We start from the raw sequence: 13,199 nt of genomic DNA on the forward strand, positions 1-13,199 counted from the left end.
GACTTTCCAGTATATTCATTGAAAAAAAAATCCATGTATAAATAGACCTGTGCAGTTCAAACTATGTTATTTAAGGGTCAACTGTATTACCATATTTGTGTGGAGGAGATTAGAAAATAATACTTAAAAGGTAGGAGTAGTTAATCAGTACAAAAAATTTATATACTCACATCCACAAGCCAAATATCATCTTTTCGATTGTCTTTAAACCTTAAAAACAAAAATAAGAAAATAAATCTTTGATTATATGTTTGTTTCTACTTTACAATTGTACAGGTGGGAATAATAAGTTGATAAATATAGGAGCATAGAACAAATTCTTTCAATAAATTTTTAAAATTTTTACTCAGTGACCTGTAAATCTTATCCATTAAACACCTTAACAGACTGTTAAAGTAATTAGGAGTAAAGAATCAAAAAAATTAAAGTGGGACTTGAGAGAAACACAGATGCATGCGTCTGCTCTTAGCTGCTCCGCTGCGCTTGCACCTGTGCATCGCAGTCAACAAAGGAGCAGAAGCTGCTATTCTCACCAAGGTCGACTTGCAAGATCGGCCCTCCGCTGACATCTGGGAACTAGGATTTCAGGCAGGTTCCCACTTCCTGATAAGAGTGGCTCATTGTTCCTACACTGTGCAAACAAGGCGGTTTTATGATGAACAGCTACTTTCATCATAAAAAGGGAGTGTGAAATTTTGGTACACACCAGAAGAGGGGTGATTACATGACCAACCCCCAATAAAAATCCCCAACTACTGAGTCTTTAACGAGCTTCCTTGATAAATAACATTTCACACAAATGGTCACAACTCCCGACAGAGGAATGGAGCATGTCCGACGTGACCCTACTGGGAGAGGACTCCTGAAAACCTGTCCTGATTGCCGCTGGAATTCACGCCAATGTGCTTTTTCCCTTTGTCGATTTTGCTTTCTGTCCTTTCAGTGCCATAAATCATGGCTGTGACCTCAAAGGTAGGCTGAGTCCTGTGACTGCTCCTCGTCAATCACCAAACCTGGGGGTGCTTTAGGGCAACCTGACACCACACCTGCAAAAAATTTTCCTAAAACACAGTTCTGATTTTGTTACTCGTATTTGACACCTCTAGGCCCCTCTGGCCACCTACCAAAAAAAGTACAAACTGCTACACTTACCTGGCTCAACTTTTCTTCCCCTCAAATGTAAGCACCCTCTGATTTCCAATCAAACTATTTATCACAGCTAAGTTCACAATGTTCACTTGACTTTCTACTCTTTCATGTTCAAATCCTGTCCAACTGAAAGCATCGCTTACTCCATAATGCCTTCCTAAATTCCTCACAGCTAGAAACACTCTCTCCATATTATCTCTATCCTCTGTATGATTATCAGTTTCCACATATTCTGAAGTCACTTACATATCCAACCATAAATATGCTAATCAAGTATATTTGCTTCATCTCCTAGTGCCTTGAACAGTGATCATGTTTAGTCTATACTGGACGAATGATAAAAGTGCTCTATGGGGAAGATTCTTAAACCTATAGTTAAGGCAAAGAGAACGTACACCCTATTCTGATCTCAGGTCCAAAGATGCCCACATCTATCAGCTGTGGCACTGACGACCTGTCCCGCACCGTGGGAAGGAGAGCACCCTTAATCAACCCCCCAAGCTGGTGAACCCAAATCTTCTAGCTTTGTTCCTTTCAGTTCAGTAAAAGTTCTCTTTCATATGCTGGTAACTATCCCATGGGGCTACCAAGGTAAACTGGCACAGCTCCCCAAGCAAATTGTTGAACGGGACACCTGATGGTCATTATGCCTGAGGCAGTGGCATGAGGAGGAGGTACTGCCTTCCACTCCTTAACGTTTAATAGCCTTCTTCATATTCCATCTACGTCTCTAGGGGAGTTGAGGGGTATGCAAATCCCTTACAGGGTCCCGGAAGGACACCAAAGAGTCAGTAATTGTAAAAGGGCATACAGCTGAAGGAAGGGGGCAGGAACCTGGTCAAACATGCAGGACCCGACTGAGGAGCTGCCGCAGAGTCCCGCCGCTGCTCGCCTGAATGTGCAGTCCAGGCTGGGGTAATCCTGCCCCCTGCCATTATCTGATTAGGCCTATCCTTTGCTTGTTCATTCAGATGCTCAACCATCCTGGGGATCAGGCGTGACACGGAGGGACAGCATGGGATGCAAATCCAGGGCCATTACTAGGGAACCTGAACAGGAAAAAATATGGTCTTGCAGGGTCTGGAGAGTGTGGCCAGAGTCAGTGGAAAGCATGGGAAAGCTGGGCCAAACCCAAAGACGGTGCTGACTGCAATCAGGTTCCAGCAGGACACTAAGGATGGGCCGAGGGGCCTGGCCCACTGGCTTAAAGCAGTTCTGACGTTGCACAGCACTACCAACCCTGACCAGGGGCTGACAAGCTGGAGCTTTCTCACGCTGTTGTGGTGTCTTCTCACACCAGAGGTGGCCTGCGCCACCTCGGACGCCAATCTCAGCCCAATCTCGGACGATGTCTGAATTTCCATGGGCCATCCTCTTTATGGACCCAGGAAACAATTAGCTGCCCATCTGCTTGCTGTGGGGTGAAGAACAATTTAGCTTCCAGTTTACCTAGTAAGTATAATATGCTCATTGGTTATGTTTCCCCCTGTCAGCATAGAGGCCTTTCTGATGAACATTCACATAGGCATCAAAACAGTTATTAAGAGCAGAAATGGTCTTTATCCAAGTCTCACCTCCATAGGAGGTCCTGTTTTATATGCCACACAACCAAATGGCCAAGCCATGACCTACAGCCCAACACAACAAAAATACTGCAGGATTTATTTGCCAGGCTAGAGCAAAGAGTCGAAGATGGAGAAACAGTGGGGCAGATAATCTCACAGTCTTCCACACTGCATGGAACTGCCATTGTGCAAGGGTCCTTTACCAGGTTCGGTAAAGGACAGGTCTCTCTCAGGTTGGATGGTAGCCGCACTCAAATCCACCCCAACACAAGTTAACCAGGAGGAACTAACAGGGAAGCAGGTCCATGAGTGTTCCAGAAGGGGCCAGATGAGGCAGGGGCCCCTTGGGTGTTATTCCTGGAAGGTGGAGGGGCCCTCTGAGATCTTTCCACGGAGTTACAAGACTCCAACTGGGCTCCTGTAAGAGCCATTTCCACTTCACGAGAGATTCAGAGCTGCTGTTCTTCACCTACATGACTGTATTTTTTGCTTGTGAACTGACTACAGCACTGGTCCCCCAAAGGGAGTAATTGTCTTTCAAAGGGCATGTACCTTTCAGGCAACTTGGGGAGCTTATGGGTCCATGCTGGCCTATGGCATTGTCCTTCTGCCATAAGCTCCGGGCAGTGAACTGACAGGTTGCTGAGACATGTAATTCAAAATGACAGATGTGGATTAGTAGGGCAGCAGCCTGGTGGCCTGCTGGAAGGCCTCCAGGGTATCCTGTTTGGGGGCCCATTCACAGGCAGCAGCCTTTCCTGTGGCCTGGTAGATGGGTACCATCAAGATCCTCACATAGCTTATGTTACAGCATTAGTAGCCAAATAGGCCCACCAGTCCCTGAGCCTCATTTTTTATTTTTGGGGTCAGAAAGGTCCAGAAGTTTGGTAATGACCTCCTCTGGAATGAGATGCGATACCACTTCCCAGATCATGCCAGGAATTTCAGTTGGGTACTAGGTCCTTGACCCTTGTCTGTGTTAACGGCCCAGCTGGGTTGCCACTGTGAGTCATTATGGCAGCCAGTCCTTGCAGGGCAGCGCCCTCACTTAGGCCTCCAGGAGGCTGTCATCAACATGGAAAGCCAACATTCTGCCTAGGAGCAGACTTTTTCCAGACCCACTGATAGTGGACAGGCGGGGAGTTGAGGAAGCCTTTGTAGAAGGATATTCCAGGTGCGCCAGAATTCGTCCACGTGAAGAAAGTCGATCCTGATCAGTGCTGACCGGCCCCGAGAGGGATGCTGGAGAAGGCATTTGTGATGTCAGTCGCTTCTAACCAAGCTCCCCCCGGTAGCCTCTTCATGATGCCAGTTATCACCTGTGTCAAGAGCAGCACTATGGTATCGAGGCACCCAGAACCAAGGGCAAGTCTCCTGGAACCCAAGGCCTTTTTCCCAGGCCGGACAGGCTCCTGATGGAGAAACTGTCTCACAGAGCACTTTGTCTTGCTTCAGCCTAGCAGTCAGGACAGTTATTTGTTTACTTGCCACACAGCCGATACTGTTTTTGGGAGGCAATGGTACTAGGAACTGGTAGCCACATAGGTTCACATGCTCCAGTAAGGTCTTCCACATGCTTCACTAAGATGGCCTTAATTGCAGCAATTCACACTGGGGCCTGGGGAAAAAGGTGAGCGGGTGTACACATAGATGTACATCTACACCAATATACTTTCAGCAGTTGGGGCTTGTAAGTACTCAGCCAGAACCAGGCCGGGGCAAGGGTACTTACTGGAACCGGTCTTTACATCAAGACTAAAGAGCACTGGATTATTCGCTTCCTTCTGGTAGCAGGGGCCCCAGGAATCACACTCGCCGGTGCACTGATATCCAAAAGGCCCAAGAAGTGCCATTCTCCCCACCTCCCCAATGAACTCTGACCCTGGCATAGGTCCTCCAGCTAGCCCTGGGGACAAGAGGTCTTAACCTAACACCTTGTCAAAGGTCTGGAAATTTGTTATTTAAGGTCACACAACAATGGAACTGACTTTGTGAGGCTTAACCAGGTCTGGTAACAAGCAGGAGCACTAAGGGCAACCCCACCATCTGAGCCTGTTAACAGTCTCATTATCCACTGTTCCTAATTCCTTGCTGTACACCCAAGGGATCACCTGTGTGGCTTGCAGGGCTGCTACAGCCTCTAGCACCCAGCTGAGGGAGGCGAAGGTCTGGGTGTCTATGCATGCTTATCCTCTCCCTCCTCAAAGTCACCCATTACGGCATTGTAAGGGTCTGTGACACACTCCTCAAAACACCACTAAATTTAACAAGATTACCTCACTATTAAGGACAGTTCTCCTCAGAATCAAAAAGTCCCTAGCCCTCACCAGTGCCCATGAACCCAGCCGGGGAAGCGCTCTGCAGACCCCCAGGCTTCTCACTCCTCAAGAGCCACGCTGTACGTACCTGACCGCTTTGCTGCTGTACCAGTTCGGTCATGTAGAGGTGGTTAGTTAGGACAACAAGCCAAACAGAAAACAATCAAGGCTTTATTCACTTACTGTGACAGTGCGAGCCAAGAGTCAAAAAAAAAAGGCACCAGCTCCTCAGGGTCATTTCTCCCAGTGGAGCAGCAGCAGGCAAGTCAGGTAGATGCAGCAGAGACGAGGAGATTCATCTCAGGCAGCGGAGCACCGAGCAACAGCTTCTGCTGCCTTACAGACCCGTACGCAAGGGAAGGGAGTGGGGCACGGACAAGTGCAGAAAGGTTCTGAGTCCGGGTGGGGAAAAGGGTTTCAGCTGAACCCCTAGACAAGGAGATCTCAGCAGAGGTGCCTAAAAACTCCTTTAGGCGAGGCCCCCAGTAAGGAGGCCTCCGGAAGAGGCAACTGGCTAGGTATGCAGATGTGCTTATGAGCATGGCTGGCCAAGGGGGACTGAGTCTATTGCTACAACTCTCCGCAGAGACGGCACTGAACTGGCTGTGCTCCAAGTCTGGTCTGGGGAGGACAGCTTCCCCCTGGACGCCTGCCAGGAAAAGCCTTGTCGTTGCCTATGGCCAGGCCTGAAGGATCACACATAGGATTCTGGTCTAGAGCAGGACTCCTCACCTACCATAGGCAAGTCTTTGTGGTCAATTAATGCTATGGTACTGCAAAGATAAATATATAATATGGCTACTGAATTCCAGCACCTGCTCAGTAGTGATATGAGCAGAAAAACATTACAAACACGAAGAAAAATAATGGAACAGAATATGGAACTATTAGAAAACACTTGGAGCATAACCCCTTTTTGTACATATATAGCCCTTAGGACAACTTCCAAAACAAAATGAGTGCTGTATAAGCATTGGTCATGTACTGTTTCTATTGTTAAAAGATTAGATCCATGCAAATAGGTAACACCAGAGTTAGAAGAAATTGAAGTACTGTTTAAGATATATATACTCACGATTCATCTAAATCTTCTACAAATACTTTACAGAAAGCCATATCAAGTAAAAAAACTGAAAAAAAAAGAAAAAGACAAAATGTATACAATAAATGCTGACTTCTCATTCGGCTTGTACTACATGCTTAGTCATCCATAAAGTGTTTTTGATTTTTTATAACCTACCATAAAATCCATCATGATTTGTTTCAGAGGACAAATGATGCAAAGATATATGTAGTTCTTCCATCTAATACATATTTATTCTGCATGCAATTACATTGTATCAGGCAAGTTCTACGGAGGAGAGTAAATCTAAGACAGAGGTTCTTTTACAACATTTTTACTCTTATCCCATTTTCCTTTTTACCATTTTAGAGTAGAGATAGAAACCGTTCTTCTAATTTTACTGTAGCAGCAATGATCCCTCAGTAGCAACTCCAAATGCCATTCAAAATACTATTAGCTTTATTTCACCAAATTTATAGATAGAAACAAAAGTGAGATACACCTAATACAAACAGTGCCTTATTGCACAGTCATTACAGGGTGCCTCGCACTGAACGGTTGCTTGGCCATTCCTCTTAAGCCCAGGGGGCCGTGGGGGGAGGAAGTGAAAGTGACAAGACTCGGAACCTAAAACCAAAAACGTCGCCAAGTTCGGTAGGTGGCGTCCCTGACGCCTGTCAGTGGGACCAGAGCAACTGGAACTTCCTGCCACCCTCAGCGGAGAATCAGGGAGGAGGACGCATTTCCCCGGCCCGGCCCTGATCCCCCGCGCAGGGACCCTTGGGCGTCGTTCGGTGAGGAGGGCCCGGCAGGGGCGGAACACCTCGGCGGACCCCACGGCCTGTCCCCACCCAGGCCTGGGCCCTTACCCGTGGCGCAGAGCCGCAAGCTGGCCCCGCGTCTCCCAGCTGCCATGATCGTCGCCGGAGAATGCGGACCCGGCTCTGCCTGGAGGAGAGTCACCAGCGGCCGCCGCCTGCGCTCCCGGAAAGGGAAGCGAGGCTCTCGGGGTGCGGAAAAGAGACGCGGCGCGGACAGCGGGGGCGGGGCAGGCCGCCTCTGTTCCTTCCCAGGGCCTCGCGGGTCTCCGGCGCTGAGCATGCGCGGGCCTGGAGCGCCTGCGCAGTCGCCTCTTCCCGGCCGCCGCGCTCTGGAGTGCGTCGCGGAGCGTGGGAACCTGGCCTGTGGCCGCCTTCCCGTGGGCGGAGCGGTGTGTGCGGGTTGGGTGCGTCTCTGGGAAGTTGAATACCGTCCCCGGTAAACTTAGAGCAAACTGTCAGATAAACCCCCGCCCCGCAGCTCTGGGTTGAATTCTGCAGAGCTTTCACTTGGTGCTTGCATGCGTGAGCGCTAAAATTCCTGGACAGAGGTGGGTGTCCGTGGTGGGGGAAGGATGGGCGGCTGCAGGGCCGCGTGACCCGCCACGTGTTTTCCACAGTCAGTTGGAGTCTATTTGAACCTGTTCCTAACACGGGAGGTCTGTTCTAGTAGTAAGCTCCATTAATGCGTTTATTCCAACCAAAGGAGTCCCTTTTAAAAAACTGTTTCCATTGAAACCTGAGAAAGGGAAGTTGATCATAGGATAGGTTTTCCGAATGTTTTTGGAAAAAGCAACATTACTATATTGCTGTCTTTTTTTCCCCGTACGAACCAACAATGGTTTGCAAAAAGCTTTATAGCTCTACAGGTTGCTTCCTACAGCAGCCACCACATCTGACTTAGATGAACTCTTTATAGGACGTAAAATACCGGAGAATTTAGAGTAAATCTATTACTGAACCTTTGTTATGAAAAAAAGTGGCTTATGATGTCAGCTGGTTCACCGTACGTTCAAAATCCCAACAGGCAGAAATCCCACAAAACATTGCTATTCCTAACCATGGAAAGATTATATTACAATCTGAGAGCAAGCCCTAGACTTCCTCCCCTCTATGAACATGCAGCATAGTATGCAGTGCCGGCGTGCAGCAGATTCAAATACATTTTTTAGTTGAGCATACTCGTTTGTTCTAAAAGTTTTAACATCCATAAATATTTACTTCTCAAAAGTTCTCGAAGTAGGAAAGACAGATGAGGATCCAGGGGCTCAAAGAAGGTAATTTGCTTATTAGCTAGAAATGACGGAGTTGCTATAGGAAACAATGTCTCAGCTCCAGAGCTGGTGTTCTTTCTGTAATACCACTCCACTTCTCAGGGTTTCTCTCTGCCCTAGAATTATCTCCCTCCCTCTTGCCCATCTCCATTTTCAGTCATTCAGTTTTGGCTAATGGTACAATGTTTGCGCAATTTCCCTGGAAAGGTTCTGTATTGAATGGAACAGTGTTTTTTTTAAAAAAAAAACCTTTCACATGAACTACATATTATATATACCTTGTATATTATGCATACCCATCCTCACTAAAAGGCATGTGCAAGAATGTCTATAGTAGATCTGTTTGCAATTGTGGAAAACGAAACAAATGTCTATCAATAGAATGGCTAAGTTGTGCTGTACTCCTATAGCAGAATACTATAGAGCAATGATAATGTACTTTTGCATAGATAAGTGCATGGGTACATATCATGAACAAAGTGTTAAGCAAAAGAAACAAAAAAACAAAGAAAGGTGTATGATTTTATGTGCATAAACTTAAAAACAGGCAAATTAATTAATAGTGTTAAAAGTCAGGGGTGCAGGTAAGGCTTGGTTTTTTTTATCTGAATGCTGGTACCATAGATGTGTTCACTTTATGAAAATGCATTGAACTATGCTTTTACAGTTTGTGTACTTTTTGGTATCTATACCCTAGCAGTAGGGTTTATAAATAAAAATAAAGCAATAAGTTTTTAATGGAAAGGTGATCATTATACAGTGTTAAACTGCGTCTCAAGTTGTACTTAGTTACTGAAAACTTGATAAAACACAGTTTACGCCCACTCCTTACAGGATCTGAGCTAGTCGGCATGCGTTTGCACTTCTCACAAGTTCCCAGGTTATGCTGTTGCTCTGGCCTGCAGATCTTATTTAGTGGTATTGAGAGAAAATAAATCGAGAAAAATACCATTCACTTTTAGATTGCTTTGTGTAAAATAAAAGAGGTTAAAAAAAATCTAGGAATAGAAGTCAAAATTTTTAATTGTTATTTCATGATAGTATGCAATGGTTTTATAGTTAATTTTGTGACATTACTTAGTTTTAAATGTCTCAGAATTTCTACTTTTTTAAGTATTGATAGATACAACTCTCATTTTAACAAAAAAAGCTTCTAGAGTCCTCCATATATTTTGAAGAATGTACAGAGGTGCTGAAAATGAAAGTTTAAAAACAAAGTGGACATGTATGCAATGTTGCACTCAATGAGTAGGGAGTGCATGCTCTTCTCTAGCACACCTGAAAGAGGTAAAAGAAAATCATGTACCTAGCATAGCCTAAAGCAAGTTTCTACATACTGAAGAAAATGTATTAATATGTTCTCTCACCACAGCACAATTAGATTATAAATCTGTAGCAGGATAAAAATATCTCTCCACTCTGGAAATTTAAAGATTCACTAATAAACATCATCTTTGTGAAATGTAATAATAGGAACTGAACTGTACACAGAAAAGAGAGAAAACATGCCTTATAAAACTGTAATGCAGTAAAATCTATGCATTCACAGAAGTTTATGGATTTAAATGCTTTCTATTTTGGAATGAAAAAAGAATGAAACTTCATGAACTAAATTCTAAGAAGTGAGGGAAACAACAGAAAAACGAGGAAAGCATGAAAGAGAAACAAGGACATTTGTTGTATTTTATTGGGCCAGAAAATGTCCTGTGCACTGAGAACATAGCGTTGAACAAAGTAGACCCTCGCATGGTTCATTTCCTAATTGGATGTAAGAGGCATTGCTTGTATGGCATATGTACAGTCAGGTAGTGTTCTAAGTGCTTTACATACATTAACTCATTTAGGGAGAGGGAAAAAAGGGGTACAGTAGGGATACTCAAAGAAGTTCCAAGGTGTCTTTTGAAGCAATGAATAAAATGGACAAATTTCTTGTTATTGTGAATTCAGAAATAGAGTGAAAGTACATGAGAAAGAGTGAAGAAATGAGAAAACATCTAAAGCATTCAGAAAACATCTTCCAAGAGGCAGGCTGAATCATCCTTCAGGGCCAGAAATGTGGAAGGCAGTTTAATGTTGGACCAGTTCAGGTAAGACAGCTCCTGCACTTATTCCATTCTTCCTTCCTATACCCCATCTTATGAGAGTAAAGTCCCAGTTAATTAGCTGGGTAGGCAAAAAAGAGAGGGTAATCAAGACCCTCTATCCCACTGCCTAAACCAGTCTCTGTGAGGGGAAAGGGAAACATTTTTGTTAGTAAATCCAGTTCAGAATTTTAATTAGTACTAAGACTGTATGTACATTATTAGATTATGTTTGCAACTTCAAGTTAGCTAGAACTATCCATTATTCAAATGGGCTTGTTAGAATTGTCATACAGGGACAGGAGAAGAATACTCACACAGAAAAATGGTTAAAGGGATAATGCGAGGACAGTCAGTTGTATTTTGATGTCACTACGTTTATTCATTATAATAGTGTTAATAATGTTAGGACAAAAAAGTGTATAGATACATAGGCAGCAGAGGTTAAAAAGATAAACAGCTTTATCACAGTATATATGAAAACTTAAAATCAAAAGTTTATAAAACCAAGATTGATTCAAGAACTAAAATAGTAATAATTGGAAAGCCATTATAAGGAATTGAATCAGAAGTTTGGAATTTTCATAAGAAAAATGTGTTATCCAAGTTCTATGAAAAAAAAAACTGTTACAAACTCTTCCAGATAACAGAAAAATAGGGAACACTCCCCAGTTTGCTCAATAAGATATATATGGTATAAACTTATATAAGCTGGTAACAAAGCCAGTGAAGGCATGTGTGAAAAAAGAGTTATATCGGTCAATTCATCCATGAACAAAAAATGGGAAAAAATTCCAAATAAAATATTATCATACCAAATCTAGCCATGCACCAACAAAGATAAAATTGGGGTTTTTCCCCAGAAAAGCAAACATTTAACATTAGGGGGGGAAATTAGTGTAAATTTTCCACACAGTAACAGGTAAAAGATGAAAAATATTTAATCATTTTAGTTAATACAGTAAAAGAATTTGGTGCATATCGACCCCCCAATCTGAATAGTAAACTAGAAAAGGAAGCACAGCTCTTCAACATGATGTTTTGTGCAGGTTAATTTTCAGCAGTTCTGAAATTAATTAAGCCTGAAATTAAGACATTATCAGAGTTCCTGCATGGCACTGTCCTCTGATACCAGTACTTGAAAAATGCTAATTAATAATGTTGCTTTTCTAAAAATTTGTCCAACAAGTTTTGGGGTGGTTTGTCAGCATTATTTTTAAGAGATTTATGATTTGCATCCAGTTTTCTTGAGAGAACTCTACATTGAGGCTGATTTTGTATCAGGAATATGCATATGTGACCAGCAAAATATTTTAAAATCCAGCCAGCTTCTTGAGCTCCCAAGGAACACCTAGTTCTAAGGTGTTTTATGTACATGTAGTTCTTCATTCAAGAGAAAAAATGCTTAACAACCATGACCCTGTGGAAGAGAGAAGCTTGGACTAGATCTCCCCAGGCTCTTTGCTGCAGGAAGCCTATGACAGTGAACTAAATCCTTACTTCAAGACTGTTGTTATATTGTATCTGCTCCTCTAATAAATTATAGATTTATACGTATTGTTATTTGGAGTCCTAACAGTCTTCCTTAGCATTAGTTTTAGTACAGTTGTCATTAGAGGTGGGATTTCTTAGAAGGCTTCTGACTCATTCTTTACTAAAAATATGTCTTAGGCATTGTTTACAAAGAAAAAGATGATTCTGATAACGGGGATGGAAGTGAACTATTGATTCAGAAGTGATTGCCAAGGTAATCTTGGTTTGAAGTAACACAAGCTTCGAAATCAGTTGCTGACAAGACTTTCCATTGCAAACTAGAAATGATAGAACCGGAAGGTCAGGAACCAGCAAAATCAGAAGTGCAAACTGATAGCAGGCGGCTAAAACAGTTCCTAGTTGCTGCTTTCAATATTAGCAAAAGTGGATGCTCAGAATCCCCTTCGACTGAGCTTCATCTTCTCTGGCTGGCACATGGAGCTCCAGCCGAAGGAGCTTGGGCTTTCTAACTTCTGAGGGTCTCCTGGGCCTGTGAGACCCACTGCGATTAGGGGGTAACTCAATTGGGCAAGTTGATGGAGGGCAGGAAACCGGTGAAGTAAGGGGTAACTCAGGAACATAATGGACGCATTTTATAGATTGTTACAAGCATGTGTAGATGACCCTGTTAAAATGGCTCCTGAGTTGTAGACCCAGTAGCAGTGTGTCTGGCTTTGAGTACTGCTGAGTGGAGAGGGGTATTTGCAGTCATCCTCGATTCTCCTTTGGCTGTTGTCTTTGTGGGATAGTTCAAGGGGAAGTCCTTGCTAGCTAGAGTGACTAAAGACAGAGGACATTCATCCTAGAGAAGAGTCCTTGCTCAGACCCTCCCTTGTCAGTTAAATGTCAGTGTCCTCTGCTGCTGCAGGCTGCCGGACCAGCTGTGTGACAAAATAAGCTCCCCATGGGATGCCCCTCCCCCAGGTCGTGGTAAAAGGAGCCCCAGCACCCTGGCCACCCCATTTTGCACCCTATTTTGCACCTCAAAGAATGTAAAAGAGGCAATTTTGGATCTTTTATCCCATCTTCCTCCTATGAAACTTCAAGATAATACAAAGATTAGGATTTTACAAAAGAAAGGAAAGGGTTTACAAACAAGAAAAGGGCAAGAACTCAGGACTTAGTGGTGGGGAAGTCTGGTTAATTTAAAATGACATTAAAAAAGGAGGAAATTGGCAGAGTATTCATGAAAACTTTGATAGAATTTTATGAGAATCCAAGAAGACACGACTGCCTCTCCTCACACTTCCCAAGATATAAAAATACTAAAGCATATATGCTTGTGTTAATCCAAGATTAGAGGAATTTCAGGTGGAAAAAGGTTCTCATGAGCCTACAGCACCAAGTTCCAAAACACCTACCTTTTATACTAAGGCAATACCAGTTTTCTATTACTAC

At 43.6% G+C, this 13,199-nt stretch overlaps 2 protein-coding genes across 7 annotated transcripts in view; one reads left to right on the top strand and one right to left on the bottom strand.

Annotated features, from left to right (window-relative positions):
- TMX3 (thioredoxin related transmembrane protein 3) overlaps positions 1-7,207 on the bottom strand; it is a 38,958-nt gene extending 31,751 nt beyond the window's left edge. For 2 of the 3 annotated variants that reach the window (XR_001852149.3, XM_017653506.3), the window contains exons 1-3: positions 6,965-7,207; positions 6,108-6,162; positions 171-210 (exon numbers count right to left, since the gene is read on the bottom strand). Coding sequence is in view for 2 of the 3 variants with exons in the window: in XM_017653506.3 (XP_017508995.3) it covers positions 171-210; positions 6,108-6,162; positions 6,965-7,196 (327 nt within the window). In the remaining variant the exon portion in view is untranslated. Of the gene's footprint in view, positions 1-170; positions 211-6,107; positions 6,163-6,272; positions 6,384-6,964 lie in introns of all 3 variants that reach the window. The other variant, XM_017653507.3, reaches the window with a different exon arrangement.
- Positions 7,208-7,326: 119 nt separating this feature from the next.
- Positions 7,327-13,199, top strand: part of CCDC102B (coiled-coil domain containing 102B) — a 296,555-nt gene continuing 290,682 nt past the window's right edge. For all 4 annotated transcript variants that reach the window (XM_073213201.1, XM_073213202.1, XM_073213204.1 and 1 more), the window contains exons 1-2: positions 7,327-7,464; positions 10,135-10,274. In XM_073213201.1, the coding sequence (XP_073069302.1) occupies positions 10,258-10,274 (17 nt within the window). In that variant the 5' untranslated portion in view covers positions 7,327-7,464; positions 10,135-10,257. The remainder of the gene's footprint in view (positions 7,465-10,134; positions 10,275-13,199) is intronic.

The sequence above is a fragment of the Manis javanica genome, chromosome 9 (assembly GCF_040802235.1).
Source record: "Manis javanica isolate MJ-LG chromosome 9, MJ_LKY, whole genome shotgun sequence".
In the NCBI taxonomy this organism is placed as follows: Eukaryota; Metazoa; Chordata; class Mammalia; order Pholidota; family Manidae; genus Manis; species Manis javanica.